Source organism: Euprymna scolopes, chromosome 24 (assembly GCF_053919585.1).
Source record: "Euprymna scolopes isolate OS-2025 chromosome 24, ASM5391958v1, whole genome shotgun sequence".
In the NCBI taxonomy this organism is placed as follows: Eukaryota; Metazoa; Mollusca; class Cephalopoda; order Sepiida; family Sepiolidae; genus Euprymna; species Euprymna scolopes.
Genome location: NC_136505.1, coordinates 51606326 through 51623655, shown reverse-complemented (window position 1 = coordinate 51623655; position 17330 = coordinate 51606326). Strand labels below are relative to the sequence as shown.

At 33.1% G+C, this 17330-nt stretch overlaps 1 protein-coding gene across 1 annotated transcript in view; it reads left to right on the top strand.

Moving 5' to 3' along the window:
• Positions 1-17330, top strand: part of LOC145246496 (uncharacterized) — an 87900-nt gene that overhangs the window by 11210 nt on the left and 59360 nt on the right. The window contains exon 2 of the mRNA XM_080108114.1: positions 12515-12567. Within this exon, the coding sequence (XP_079964240.1) occupies positions 12515-12567 (53 nt within the window). The remainder of the gene's footprint in view (positions 1-12514; positions 12568-17330) is intronic.

Sequence of the window (17330 nt, the reverse complement as noted above, 5' to 3'; positions counted from 1 at the left end):
GCTGAGAAACAAACAGCGGATTACAGAACGAGTAACGAGAAAGTAGTCATTCTCTAAAATCAATTCTGTATACCATATTAGAAAACAGTCTGAATCGCACGAGGAGTCCACGTGCTTTGTTTATTTTGATACGAAACGAATAATTATATGTCCATCCTACATCTATCTTTCTTGATAGAGTAAAAATGAGCCAATGCTCTTATAGGTCCCAAATTGGCTTTCCAGCACCAGCTAGCTCATCAGCGTCCTGGTATACCCCACTGCTAATTTTACAAGAACTTTAATGGGATGTGATGCGGGAAATTTGCTGCATTTGTTCCCCGTCAATTGCAATCCAGCAATAAACAACACCGACTATTCGCTGTAAAAGTTTGCAGATGTCTGGAATCTTTATAAGTAAATCGATTCTGTTCTTCAACTGATTGATTTTGAAATTCTCTCAATGATCTCTGTTTTCCTGATGGTAAAAAGTATAGAAATTTAAATATGATATGAACAAACATCTTAGTTTACAACTCCTCGATTATGCTGACTTTATATATTTATCGTTTTGTTTATAGTAGCCCCTTACGTCTCGGTGTTCATGGGCCTTGTTTTTTTGTTTTGTTTTGTTTTTGTTTTTTTTACTCACGTTCACTCCTAACAAGGCGTATCATCACTTGAACGTAAGGGGATACTATTTGGGGCCATGCCTTGGAAAGATTAATAAGATGTAGGTTTACGTTACATTTAAACTTCTGCATATCAGTACAGTCAGGGAAGCAGGTAGCAGGAGGGGAATTCCAAAGTCTAGCTGTTCGAGGGAAGAAACGATTAGAGTAGAAAGCTTTCTGGCATTTAAGGACCTCTATTATATTATATGAATATATGCTTTAGTTAATATAAAACAGATTTGCCACCAATATTGAATTTTAGTTTAACTTGAATATCAAATCACTCTCAAACCGCTACTTTATAACACGCACGGGCAAACCTATTATTACTTATTTTTTTCAATAAATTACAGGAGTAAAGATCCAAGCATTTCAGCCAAAATGATCAAGGTCATGTGACACCAATCAATAGTATGCTGGGGAAAATGGAGACAAAATGCAATGGCTATCTCTTGACAAATGCTACGGCTAAACCCGTGTTGTTTACATAGCTTATTGGAGAACTTGAAACTAGCTTGATGTCCGTTCAGTCAAGAAAAAAAAATGTGGATTTTCTTGCCGTCTCAAGTGGAATAACCTGTTACATACTTTCACCAACCTGCTTTGAATTATGGTCCAATTTAAAGATATCTTTAAATGTTAATCGAAATTTTTTCATGCAAATTGATCCTTACCTTGCACTTTCGAGAAAAAGTAAACAGTTTATAACACATCATCTTCAATGAAAGATGTGTGTGCACTTCAATGTAGCGCAGAGTGAATGGCGCAGTTGAACTTGGTGTCCATCACCGTATATGTTCGCAAAATATTCAAAGCAAATTTCGTCTTCTCGTGTGGGATATCTCATAAATGGATATATTTGTTTGAAGTAGCTTAGTAACCCTCGCTTGCGTAATCGACCAATACAGTTTAGTAATTCCCCTGAATGAACAGTCGATTGAAGTAGCAACTGATAGTATGCTTAAGCTTTCGAAAATATTGAAATAACCCTATTAAAGCCTGATTTTCATAGTTGGTGCATTTCAAAAATGCAATCAGAGCGTGAGGACAATTTAAAACAACAATATACAATAAAATTCTACTCTAATCTTGGGAGAAGGCCATAGAAACGTATGGAATGCTTCAGACTGCTTTTGCACCATCTTGCATAAATAAAGCATCAGTTTTTGAGTGGCATAAGAGATTAAAGGAGTGCAGGGAGTCTGTAAGGATTATGAAAGGTATGGCAGGAATAAGAAAATCAGAATACTAGATGTGATTGGCCAAATAAAGAATTTCATGGATAAGGACCGTCGTGTGTCTATAGAGAGAATAAGTGCAAGTTTGACAGTGTGGGAACTGCACACACAATTATTCGCGAGGAACTGAAGATGCGGAAGATTTCTACGCATGCATCATTCCACAATTTTCTTTTGTTACACAACCAAGCTGAACATCAGCACAGTTCCTAACCTCACACCCTTATAGCCAGACTCTGCTCCATGTGACTTTTAGTTATTCACTAAGCTCAAATAAAATTTAAAGGCTGCCGTTATGAGACAATTTAGGAGATGAAAGAGGTGGTTACGAGGGTCATTGACACGCTCACAAGAGAGAACATCCGTGAGGCTTTAGAGAAGTAGCTAGAACTATACAATAAGTGCAATGCATCTAAAGGAGATTACTTCAAAGGGGGCTAAACTTTCACGTTTTTACTATGAAATAAAAGTGCCCACATGAAAAATTCTTTGAAAATTTATTGAAAGCACCTCGAACTTAGAAAAAATAATTGATTATTTCCTTTACAAGAAGGAATTCGGCCGTGGTAATTAATTATGAATGAACACCTTTTTGCTTTGCTGGTGTGTAAAATCGGTACTTTAAACCATTGTAATTTATTTTATGCTTTTCTTACTTACGTATCACGATTATTCATTCATAAATTTTCCTCTCAGATTAAAGCATTATTTATATTCTTCTGCAATATTCTACCAATCTTGGCATAAATTTTTTTTAAATCACTCATGAAAAAACCTGTCATACTAACCAAACATATAAGAGAATTTAGTTGGAAAACTTAACCCGTTATGCATATTGCTCTGACCAAACTCCTTCGGATTGTCACTTTTTTTGAGGATTACAAAACAATTCAGATAATCTTAGGTACACATCGCGATGGATTGAGCATGATCTTGATTAATATTTCACATCAAAACCTATAGAGAGATGCTTATAAGCTCGTTACTTAATAGAATAAAATTATGGAGACAAACGGTCGTTATTGTTGTGAATAGAAATCTTTACAAAAAAGGGTTTTCATTTTAAAGATGAACGTTTTAATAGACAAAAACTTTTAGTATAAAGGATAAGATATGTAGTCCACAGTTATGAAGAAGTATGTAAGTGACACGTGTACAAAGTGTATTCGTGCGGAAGTTCATGTAATAGCTTAAGATAGAAGTTCAATTCGCTGTGCAGAATACACATTAAAAGTGATATGGAATAAGTACTGACAGCGCGCCCATTTAGGTCTATTTTCAGTCCCCATTTCAGGTCTTGACTGCATTGTATACAATGCTTACAATTAAAAACTGCTTACAATTAAAAAATGCTTGCAGTTGAAAAATGGGCATTAAACGATTTAATAAAAGAATGCGGCTTTCGACGCAGACATATTCCATCGGTCATCTGGGTGAAACCTGAGTACAGAAAAAAAAATCTCTTGATTATGTTTCCATCCAAAAACGGCTGTTTCGTCGTTTCACGACTCTTCAGTTTTGCTAGACATAGCGAGCCTCTCAAGCAAATATTAAAACAACTCGTGCGCCTGGCAACAATTAACTGTGATCTCTTGGTGTGATTTTTCTTATAAAAATTAACGAGTCCATTACGATTAGTCGAGGAGATTTAATCGGTTTTGAATGAATTTTAGTTCTTTACAAATTGTATTATACTTAAGTAGAAACTGTTATTATCCTAAACAAAATGTTTGATTTATCTATTTATCTATGTGTCTCGTTCTCCCCCCTCTCTCTCTCTCTCTATCTCTCTCATTCTATGTATATGTGTGTGAAGGTGTGTCTATGTATGTGCGTCTGTCTGAAATCAAAAGAAAGAAGAGAGATATGAATACCTGATTTATAGCCGCTGGTGTGGAACAGGTATTGTGAAAATACCCAGTCTGTCATATATGTTTAGGAAATGAAACATTGAGGTCAAGAAGCCCAGGTGTGCAGTCAACCGTTTTGAGCCAGGATAAGAAATACTCGCCATCGAATTAAAGCTACTACATATCACACTTAGTACAAGTAAAAATCTTCGCATTAGCCTGATGAATTCTAGCGTGGATGAAACACGAAATATTCGGTGTAGCTTAATCGCCATATATATTTTATAACTTACTACCTAGCTCTACCTATGTATTAAGCACTGTTGAAGTAAATACTTAAAGTTTACGAATAAATCTTTCGTATATTAATTTATGTGATTAAATGAAGTAGTCATATATATATATATATATATATATATATATATATATATATATATATATATAAAATTCAATTAATTAGTAGAAGAAACTTACTAGACAAATGTAAATGTATCCTATAATATTGATCCTAGTATCCTATAGTATTGATCCTAGTATATTAATGTTTATATTTATTCCAACCAAATAAAAAAACTCGATACGACAGTACAAAGTAGAGCTTAATACCATAAGCATAAATAAAAACAGTAAACCGGAAATTTACAGGTAACGATTTATTTTTCGACAGTATTCCTGCAAAGGGAAAGCCAATAAAATAACCTTACTCTAAGGAGTATCAAAGAATGTAAGATTTTTCCCTTGAGAGAAAAGAAGCTTGTTAGCAATAAAATAATCCGTTAAATCCGTCAGTCGAGAAATATTCGGATAAACGCTAGCTATCGGGAAAAAATTTCATACGAAGGAAACCTGCCTCTGCTTCCATGAATGAGGGATTTAATCCAATCTATTAACAGCCTCAACAAGAACTATTCATCGCGAACACATAGGACTAAATTTCCTTGAAATCTTCAACATCATCTTTTGTAACTGTTTTAAAACTCCGTAAACAATTTTACACTTCCTTTCCTCCGTGATATTTAAATAGACGACTCCATATTTTAGATTATCCATTCTGGTTTGATTTTTCGTTTTCTTTTTTTCATTTGCCTCCTTCTTACTTTACCCCACCCCCCGGAGAGACCCTTTACAAACACTATCTTTTGCGAATAATTCACGAATATTATCCGATACAACATTATTTTTTACAGAAATTATTTTACATTCTATGACAACCTTCGTAAAATGTTAGTTTCAGAAAATGCTAAAACGAGCAAATCTTTTCGCTCCGAGATTTATATGATTTACTAACTAGTTTCTTTCCTCGGAAAAAAAGGACCTAACGCGGAATAAGGATATGTTATTGCTTTCCTTTATTAGAAGTATTGTGTCGAAAAATAATGTTTTACATAAAAATTTCTGGTTTATGTTTTTCTATTTATGCTGATTGTATATATATATTCTGATACGTTTATATATATATATTATATTATTCTGATAGGTTTATATATATATTATATTATTCTGATATGTTTATATATATATATATATATATGTATATACACTAAGGTTATAAAAAAACGTGAGTCATCGAATGTTCAACATAATTTTGCAATATATATATATATATATATATATATATATATATATATATATATGAACAAATGATTAATAAAACATGGTAAAAAACATCTTGAAAAAGAGTTAAAAACATATTTAATTTTAAAAAGGAAGCACAAGATAAGTGGATAGTCCTTAATCCGCGGAAAACTTGGTAAACTTATTGTAATTTTTATTTCTCTCTCTCTCTCTCTCTCTCTCTATATATATATATATATATATATATATATATATATATATATACTTATCAGAGCAATATATCAGAGTAATAAAGGCTTCCTTCAGTCTTTGACAGACTATGGACAACCTCGAAGGGTGTCTGCGCGTGAAATTTTGTGGCAAGAGTTGCGCAATCTACAACCACACCTCTCCTGGGTCGACATTGTTGAATACCAGAATTCCCAAATATTCACCCATCTGATACTAGCCAGGCTCAACGTTGCTTAACTCCGGTGATCGACAACGGATGTGTGCATTAATTTTTAAAGAAGAGTCCAATTATCTGCTTTCTTTCTATTCTGGTAGTTTCTACTCTTTTAGTTATTATTATTATTATTATTATTATTATTATTATTATTATTATTATTATTATTATTATTATTATTATTATTATTATTATTTAGTAGTATCAACTTTGGAGTATTTTTCGTAGATTTTTTTTTTGAACATCGGATCAATTCGATTGACTATTGACATTCAAGTTGTTCTTCAACATTTTTGTCATTCCTAACAAGCTAAAACTTTTGCAAAATTGGAAAAGAAATTGTATCGTCAATGTGATCAAACAATTTATGGGGGCTTTCTTATGTCCTAAGCGTCCACTTACAATGGGAATCACCTTAACTTTTTTACATCTCTATAGTGTACCTGATTTCTATTTCGGATCTTTATAGTTATACTTTTTTTAGTTTTCTTTCCATTGCACTCTGGTATCAAAAGGCAAGCTATGTCAATAATTAGGCAAGTGCTCTGGTGTTTGTTTAGAAAAATTATGTCAGATTTGAAATGTTCAAGGGCTTGATAAGTTTGCATGTGCATGCCCCTAACAAGTTTGGGATTGTCTTTTCCTGTACCACTTCTGGTTTATGCTGACGCTACTGTTTGAATATATTCTAGCGTAGAGTTTGCGCAATTTTGTCGTGCCTCCATTTATATATATATATATATATATATATATATATATATATATATATATATATATATATATATATGATTGAGCTAGCACAGGCCAATCTGGTATAGTATGCGCTAATGTTTCTGCTCTTTCATTGCACAATCTGCACATCGGTGATTCTGTAGTTTTGTCGATGTAGAGTTTTATGAGTCGAGTGCGAGTGGCTTGTTCGTCAAAATGCTCTCAGAAGATCTATTAAAACCACCCCTAACCAAACAATTTGAGCTGCACTTGTCTCTTAATTTAAGGTAAGTTTCCTTCCAAATAATTTTGCTCCTCTTTTTTGCAACCTCTGCTTCTTTTTAATCCCAGGTTTTAGTATCGTTGCCCTTTTTTTTTTCATGAAATTATTACTATTATTGTTATTATTGGCTCACAAGGAGTTTACACAAAGTTCATCAAAGATCTTTCCTTGAAATCAATGTGTGGCATTCTCTGAAAGCTGAGTGACAACACGTATTATTATTATTATTATTATTATTATTATTATTATTATTATTATTATTATTATTGTCGCTGTTGGTTTTTGTAATTATTATTAGTAGTAATCGTAGCAATTATTATTATCATGATAATAATAATAGTAATAATAATAATGATCATAATAATGATGACATTATTATTATTATTATTATTATTATTATTATTATTATTATTATTATTATTATTATTATTATTAGCCCCAAAAGTCCCCAAGGCCTTAACATATTTAAATTTGAGTTCAGCACCATGCAAAACTGCTAAATAGACATACACAGAGAATTTTGGAGAAATATGGTAAAATAATCCTAAAAATGGAGTGTTTTTATTCGCCCTAAAAGTGCCCCTGGGGAATGTCCAAGAGTTATCGCGACGTATAGACAAACACAATTATACAGAAATCAGTTAGTTACAACTTTTCAGAAAGTTTCATAAAAATCCAAGGCATCAATTTTATTTAATAAGCACAAAAGTGTCAATTTTAGCCATTTTTACCCGAGAGGCACCCTCTAGGGGGGGTGCAACTGGAGTTTTACCGGAATATTCCGTGCTGTTACTTTTTTATTCATACAATGTTTAATGTTTGTGTAAAATTTCAAAACAACTTCCAAGGCGTAGTTTTTGAGAAAAGTGCGGACAGACAAACGGGCGAATGGACAAGGGTGACTTTACAGACACACCCTCTTTTTGTCAGGGAACCAAAAAAAAAACAACAACAAAAAACAAAGAATGTTTCATTATTTTTGTCTAATAACTATCTTTGTAATTCTATACGTATTTGAGGTATCTCCTTTTTTACATCCTTATTTTATCACTTTTGTAGAAAACTATATTCAACTAAACAAATATTTCGCAATGCCACACTTTATGCCTAGCAGAGTGTGCCAACATTTATAATGATCAGTTAATCGCTGTAATAAACGCAACATGTTGATAAGAAATATTTAAACGTACAAAACTTTACATACAGTGAAATATGTAAAATGCAATTCAACATATGATACAAGGTAATGGGTTGGGTGGATTAACCATGATTTTTTTTACATAGGCATCACCACTTATCAAGGCCAAGATACCACTCGAGGATAAGTGTTAAAGAGTGTACAGTAGAAATTGGACAATATAGTAATCGTTAGTAATGGACACTCGGTAAATTTGTTAAAGTATATGGAACGGCTCCTCAAGAACTTGTTTACGTAAGACTTGAAGACAACCATATTGTAGTCAGCTGGAAAGCAGGAAAACGAAAGTAAATTCCATAGGCGTGCAGTTCTAAGAAAGAAGCTTTGCTCATGGAATCTACGTTTAGGTTTAGGCAGAGATAAAGAGTGGGGGAAATTAGTGATAGTGTTTTCTGCTAGACGGGTTTCTTGTGACAGTTTTGCGAGAGGGACCATAGATTGGAGCTCAACCGATCACTTAACCTGAAAATAACGATAAATCAGTGACAAACTCGCAACATCTCTTCTGTGAGAAAGAGGTTGCAGGGAAGAGAAAAGGACATCCCCTACGAGACTACAAATCTATTTTGAACTCGATCAAGGAAGGATAAGTCCTTTCTGGCAGCTTGTAGCCAAATGTGGCAACAGTATTCCGTTTTTGGACGTACCTGGCTCTTATATAGATAGAGAATTGCATCAGCTGGAAGATACTTACTGGATCGATAAAAGGATCCCACCATTTTTCCAGCGACTTTGGCAACAGATTTAATGTATGTGTTCCATTTAAGATCAGGAGTAAAGGTCAACCCCAGAAGCTTATCAAAACATGAGACCTCCCCAAGACAAGACCCATTTATTTCAATTGATGCCAGATGGGGATCAGGACGTTGATGATGTAAAGATAAAAGCTTGGTTTTAGATGCATTAAAAGTAATCAGTTACCTCTTCCCCCACTGTACCACACGCTCAAGATCAGAGTAGAGAGAATCAGAGAGAACTTGGTCGTTTACGGTCTTAGATGTTCTACCATAGATAGTAGTGTCATCAGCATAAATGTCTATGAATGGTGTAAGGGTGTCATTTGGAAGATCATTAATGTAGATCAGTAAGAGAATTGGGCCCAGGATGGACCTCTGACGGACTCTAGCATTAATACTGAGAGCTTCTGATTTCTGACCATCAACCACTACTCTTATGAACCTATCGGAGAGAAATGATTTAATAACTGAGAAGACATTTCCAGCTATACCATAGCTGGAGATCTTGTGAAGTAAACCTTTATGCCATACTCTATCAAAGGCCTTTGTATATGTCAAGAGTAATTGCCATAGAAAGGTAGCCTCCGTCAAGAGATTCACTAATCCTATGAGATATAACTGTAACACATCTGCTATATATCTAGCAGAACGGAAACCATATTGCGTCACTAAGAAGGGTATTTTTGCTGAGATGGTTGATTACTTCTCTATTTAACACAGATTCTAGCAACTTACTCATGACGCACAGGAGACTTATAGGGTTGTACTGAGAGGGATCTGACAGAAATGTGTATATAGGGAGTAAAATTCAACGGCCACTTTCTCTACGCATGGTCGATTTTAATCCTCCAGCAGAGACACAAAAAAGTGTAGTGATTTACCCTTATAGCGCCATTGGAAGATGGGGGGGCACAAAGTCAGATGTGGGGATAGAAGAAGCAGCGCCAATGAGATGTACATTCTAGACTATAAAATGCCTGAGCAACCAACCGACAGTCTCTAATCAGGCCGCCTCAAGGGATTAGCAATAAACTAACCCATTCTCAAAGAGTTAATGTAAAGCTTGATAAGATAGACCTTGTAGAACTACACACAGCCACACCTCATTCCGCAAAAATAAAAATAAATCGTATATAACTCAAAAAAGGCCCAGATATTTCAAACTGATTTACACATGCTCGAAAATAGCTTTGCTTGTGCTGTGTGGGTTTGCTAGCAAACTCCTCTTGATTTTTCTAATATTCCGTGATGAAGTCACCGTTGGTCTGCCACTTTTATGCTTTTTTCTTCCATCTTTGCCGTCAATGACGAAACGTTTCACAGTTCGATGATCTCGTTTCAAAATTTTCGAAATTTCCAATGTAGACTTCTTTGCAGCAAGAAATGTAACAATTTCACCCTTCTCCCTATCTGTCAACATCTTTCCTTTAGCCATTATCGATAAATTAAGATTACCTGCATAAACTTTTGTCTCATCTGAAAATGTAAAAGTATCATTAAATTCTGGCTTTTATCGTAAAATGTAGTAATGGAACGAACCAAAATGGCAACCAGCAAATAATGGAAGAATCCAAAATGAAAAATAAAGCAAAATTAATAAAGAAATTAAGAAGAAAATAGGTCTACAAACTCTTTTGACCCCCACTGAATTTTCACATAGCTAATCTTTCTATACCCTTTTTGTTAGTTCCAATGGCAAGTGCTTGACCGATCTCTAATCTCTGGTTCTCCGCTGTAAAATATGCAGAGCAAGAATATATCATTAATTAAAAATACTTTCTGAATCATTGGACGCATAACAATGGGGCTATGAAACAGTAAACATGAGAAAAAAAAGATATATTAATGACAGATAACAAAAAATAAATAAAAAGCATTCAGAGCGATGTCATGCGTATAAAACTAATCAAGGGAAAAGACTGTATCATAGATATTTACTGTAGCTAGATAAGCAATTGTTTCAAATTGAGATTAAACCTGGTGATTTCTTGAGCACCATCGGGAAAAAAGGATAATCTTCTTATTATAGAAACGGTAGAAACGGAAAGATTATCAGTATCAATCATCGATTAGTGGCTTGTGCGTTTAACGAATAATCATGTTTTATTCCTAATGTAAGTTATAACATTAACATACCACAGTGCTCAATCCTTAAGCTTCTCCCTTAATGCAACACTGCTTACTTTTTAAACATACTTCTTACGATTAAATATAATTTTTTGTAAGTTTTAGATGTCTTTTTGTATTTAACATTTTTGTTAAAACCTTTAATAGCCATTTTTATTAAAAAACTTTTGTTTAACACTTTTTAATTGAATACTTTTGTTTAACACTTTTTTAATTGAATACTTTTAATTGAATAATTTAACACAATTATAACCATTATTTAACACGTTGAAAATGTTTTTTTTTATATCGGTTGCACGTCGGCCTCTTTTAAACGTAGATAATAGAATGCTTATTATTAGTATCAGTCATGAAATCTAAGAAAGGATTGTTTGTGTGCGTATGCATTTCGAAATGTCAATTACGCACTTATTTCTACTATACATTTGAAGGTTTTAATGTTGCTGATATCTTTTACAGAAATAAACAAATTCATCAACATATCGGACAAGATTAGAGTCTTTGATTACTTGAAACTTGGCATTTCAAGTTGGGTCAACTACACAAAAGAAAGAGATGATAAGAACTGCATTTACTTTAAATCTAATTAATAATACGTACGGTTTCTTCTACTCTATTACTTAGGTTGTTTCTGTGCTGATGGACGCAACTCGTACTAGCAAAACCTGTTCTCATCTCGTGTGTGATGTTGAAATATGTTTTAATTTTTAAAAAAATTTATATGCAGGCTTAAAAACATGCAGGCTATAAAACAACGTCTAGAATTCGCTTAAAACATTAGATAACTATCGTATTAAGGGTAAACACATTGACAAAGCGAAGCTATATCTATAGGAGAGGCATTTCGCTCTTGGCGATTATCAAAGCTTTTTCATTATAGCCGATCTGTTTCGCGCATATCTCATAGATAAACTAATATAAAGAAAACCTCGTTTCTGAACCCGATAGCCGTTGCGCCATGTCTTCTTATTGTGAATTTTTGACCTATTTGGCCTCATCTTATCTTACACAATATTACTTACTCTGTTTTATGTGGAAATCTATTTATTTCTTGAAGTTCGTTTCACTTCGATTTGAACTTTTTTCAATATTAACATTACCTGATTTAATCGTTGGTCCAGTTGTAATTGATTGCCTAATAATTACCATCCAATTGTTTGCAACTAATGATAATATACTAATTATCATGTGATTACCAATAGTCAATATTAATATAACCTAATGAAATCTTTAGTTTGTTATTATGTAACAATGTATTAGCAATAACAGTTGTAATTGGCAATGTCTTCATATTCCACCATCATTAATTTGAAGTTATGCCACCATACTATTTATTAGTTGATTACCAATATGACATTCACACCCTGTTGCTAATGCTACGATATTAGATCTGTGATGTTTTTTTTTTTTAGCGATTTAAATTGTCTAACAGCTGGCTATTGCTTATGATTTGTTATAATTCCAAAAGATTTTCCTCACGTCAGCAAATCACTCCGAGTTACGGGGTCATAGAATCGACTACACCAAAACTGTTGCATTCGAACCTTGTAAAGTGAGCACGTTGCCGCAATTATAAGAGGAGCGTTAAAATTAAAGATAAGGGGGTTCAGTTCATTTTGTACTCGTTTTTGTGATGATATCCTTAGAATGAGAGGATAACTTCTGAAAAACGAAATTTCATATTACTTTCATTTTAGAAGAGACTTTCGAGACAAAACTCTTGGAAGATCATTGTTTAAATCTCTAACAAGTGCGTATATATATATATATATAATATATATATATATATATATATATATATATATATATATATGTTGTATGTATACGGAATTATCGCCGGAAGCAAACAAAAACCAAATCTCAATGCAACTTTAAAACAGAAAAATAGCACGTACCAAGGATAGCCGGGCTGATCAGCCGTAGATGTGTCTGTTGGTATTTTCCTATCTATACATCCTTATAATAGATGGGAAAATACCCACATACACCCACTGAGGAAGATCAAAGGATCGGTCGAAAATTACGTGCTTTTGAAGGAAACATTCTTGTTTTTTCAAAAGACTTTTTGTATTCATACACGTCAACACACAGGAAATAAATACAGAAAAGATATAAACATTTATATATTTTTCGTATTTGTTTTTAACCATACATATTTAAATATATATATATATATATATATATATATATATATATATATATATATATATATATATGTGTGTGTGTGTATGTATCACGTGTCACAGAATTAGATAAGTGACAGATTTAACTATTTCAAGAGCAAATAACATTTCATTAATATATGTTTAAAATAGATCTAAAAATAATACTACACGTAGTATCAGGCATATTCTTTCTCTTTTTCTGAATTTTATTATAGTTATGGTGACGATATTTTATATAAATATTAATGTTATTCCAAATACTTGCAAAGGATAATATCTGTCCTCATTTTTGCAGTAGATATACACTAGTATATATATATATATATATATATATATATATATATATATATATATATATATATATATATATATATATTATTATTATTATTATTATTATTTCCACAAGTAACCAACGTCACAGCTCACATGCGGCATGGAAGCAAACAAACTGGAAGTCCTAGACTCGAGTTTTGCCTTATTGAGCTTTTCACACGCCGGAACTCGGAATTCGAAACTCGAGCCTCTTACATGCGAGGCCAGCAGTCTTTTCAGCTGCAACGTTGTCTGGCTTTGGAAATAATTAGGGGCGTACAAATCCTAGTGAAAATAAACACACGGTGCAGTTTTAGGACATAACATATGTAAATTTGCGTTCTGCACCATGCAAAAAAGACTAAGTCCAATATTGGTCTCAACTTCCATTTAGCTCCAAATGTCCCCAAGGTCTTAAAATATTACAATTTGAGTTCAGCATCCTGCAAAACTGCTAAATAGAACATTTTGGACTAATATGGTAAACTAGTCCCCAAAATAGAGTGTTTATATTACCTCCAGAAGAACCAATGGGGCACACCAAAGAGTTATCGCCAAGTATAGATGAACACAATTGTATAGAAATCAGTTAGTTACAACTTTTCAGAAAGTTTCATAAAAATCCAAGGCATCAATTTTTTTTAATAAGCGAAAAGTGTCAATTTTAGCCATTTTAAGTGAAAGGCACCCGTAGGGAGGCAACCGGAGTTTTACCAGAAAATCCGTTCTGTTACATTTTTACTCATATCATGTTTAATGTTTGTGTAAAATTTACTAGTCGTAGTTATTGAGAAAAGTGCAGACAAACAAACGGACGAACGAACATGGGTGAATTTACAGAGCCACCCTCGTTTTTTTCGGGGGACCAAAAATGTACAAACATTTTCAGTAATTCAGAACATCAATCTAATACAAAGTTATAGTATTTTTGTAGCTACTAGAGCTGAATATTTTTTTTTATTTCATAGAGCATGCAGCTTCCTAGATGCCCCTCACTCATATCCATTTTTTTTTACTGCTCAGACGGTTAAACTGAAAGACAAACAATATATTATGACACCAATTCAAAAAAATTCTACAACTGTCTACAAATTACGAGGCTACAAAGTGGTAAAGTAAAAATAAAAAAGACATTACTTTCTTTCAACCTGATATATATATATATATATATATATATATATATATATATATATATATATTGCAAACGGCTTGTCAGACGAGTGCCACTCCCTCAGACACTTAATGTCCATGAGCCCAGAAATGACTTTTTTTTTTCTTAGTTCTACATGTGAATTCACACGCTCACGCAGGCATGATACTGAAGACGGTCATTGAGATCAATTATCACATGTTTCCAGCATTTCAAGCCTCCATGCGTCATAACTTTTCCATCGCCACAGGACCATTTTTATAGACAAATGTCTGAGGGAGTATCTATACACAGGTGATGTTACAGAGTCTTAGCTTTGTATATATATATATATATATATATATATATATATATATATATATATATATATATATATATATATATATATTGGAAAAAGGGATTCTTTAAACTGCTCTATTATAAGGATAAATCCCGATAATAAGAGCGTATTATTTATATTTTTATTTACAGAAAGTTTAGATGAGATAAGTCATCGGTACCCTCGATTTCAAAGCTGATAAGGGGGCTGCTTTAGATACCCACGTCGAGATCTCTTCTACCAATACTCATCTGTTTTCTCACCGGAATTGGAATCATATAGATGTCTTACTAGACATAGTTTCCATAAAAAACGCGATAAACAGTTAAAATATATTAAAATAATATACAACGGAAAAATTTTAAGCATATAAAATTCCTCTTTTTCTCGTCAGTTTTCCTTTTTTTCCTTTCTTTTTTATTTTCTTTTTCTTTTGTTTTCTTTAGCGTCCTAAACATTAAACCGATAATTTTTTAAATTTTATTATTTAAATTTTAAGTTGTTCAGAGAAACGAGATCTTGTAATATATCTATATGATTCAAAGTCCTTTTATAAATGGGTGCGTGTCGGTTGACGAGACCTTGGGATGGGTATCTAAAACTGCTCCCTATTATCACCTTTGAAACCGACGGTACAGATGACTTATCCCGTATTGTTTGAGATTATAAGAGAGTAAGAAAGAGTGAGAGAGAGAAAGAGAGAGAGAGAGAGACAGACAGACAGACAGACATACATACAGACAGACAGAGAGACAGAGAGATAGAGAGATAGAGAAAGAAAATGAAAGAGCGACAAAGGGGAATGAGATGATGAATAAATTCTTCAAATTTTAAAATGTGATTTATTATTATTAATATACTTTAGTAATACAATCTGTGCCCTAACTGCGTTTTTACTATTAAACTCAGAAACTAGAATTTTTGGAAAAATGATGTTCTAGTTACGCATTTAAAACGCCATTTAATATGTTTTGGGCGTATCTATTAAAAAGATGGCTTCAATCAGCCATCTTTTTAATAGATACGCCCAAAACGTATTAAATGGCCTTTTAACTGTGTAACTACGACATCATTTTTCCTAAAATTCTTTCGAGTTTAAAACAGCTTTGACAACGATCAATTTGCGCGCAGCTAATTTCTAAATAAATTTTAAAAGATATTTGTAAGGTATGGCTATTTGATATACGCGTGCCGCAATTAACATACTATTCAAAATTTAAAGGTAACATATGGAGGACAGGTGAAAAACGCTACATATAAAGAGACTTGGACGTATAGGAAAATATTTAAAACTTAATCGTGACAAATAATCTAAATAACGGACGAACACTGCTTTAAAAAAAAAAGTTATAGCCAAATTAAAATAATTAAATAACAGTCGAGTGTAAAACCGCGATAGAAAAATAAACAAATAAAAAAAATAAAGACAGTTTATTCTAAATATTTTTGGTTTGGTTGTTTTGTTTTACGGCATATCAACCCTTTTCAGGTTATTTAATGCCGAATCTGGTGATTTTGAAGAACGATTTTTTAATATAGTGTATTTGTTTTTTAAGTCATATTCTATTTAACCCATAGTTGGGACCCTAACAGGTACTACCACTCCGGGTCAGAGTGGACCTATGAGCAATGGCAATTAAAGGGTGGCTCCACACTCCCTAAGGCCTGCAAGCTGTGGCCTCACCATCGGATATAGTTTAAGGTCATATTCAGGACCTAAATATTTTTGACTGCCAACCTACACTTCGTGTACCACCCGGCCTTCATCCAAAAAACCCGCCCCTTTCTACCCCTTTCTTCTGAAAACGAACACAATCGGGTTGACCCTGAAGTTTCTGGTGGGAGCACAACTAAAATGAATTCCATTTGATAGCACCTGTCATTTCACGCTATGATTTGTAGTCTCGCACCTGACATGACATCAGCATTCGCTTTGTTCTTCCTTTCTCCATATACAATTTCAGATTCTTTTTTCTCTTTCGTCCAATTGTGTAGCACTGACCTCAAAACAATAACAGCATTGTAGCTGCATATAAGTAATGCGAGGAGAATCGTCCTTCGGTAGCATTCTGTCTTATGTATGAGCTACAGGTAAATCCAATGGCGCCCTAAACATAGATAATGTGCAGTCGGCCTGGTTGTTTTTATTCGTAGCTCTTCTTGACCCAAAATACTAACAAACATGGCGGTCCTGTTTTTTAATTAAACGGTAGTTATAGTTTTATCGTTTAAAATACATAACACAATATATATATATATATGTGTGTGTGTGTGTGTATGTGTGCACATATGTATGCATATATATTCATATATATACATATGTATAAAGATATGTGTACATATAAATATTTATATGTGTGTGTGATTGTGTGGGTGTGCGTGGGTGGGTGTGTTTACATGACATTATTTCGTTTATTGGTAATTTAACTTTAGGTCACCGTCTGTATGATAATAATATATTATGCTTTTATTATTTAATAATTGAGCACTCTTGTATTCCTTTTCTACTAAATAAGGCTCTCTCACTCTCTATCTCTCTCCATCTATAAATATATAAATATATATAC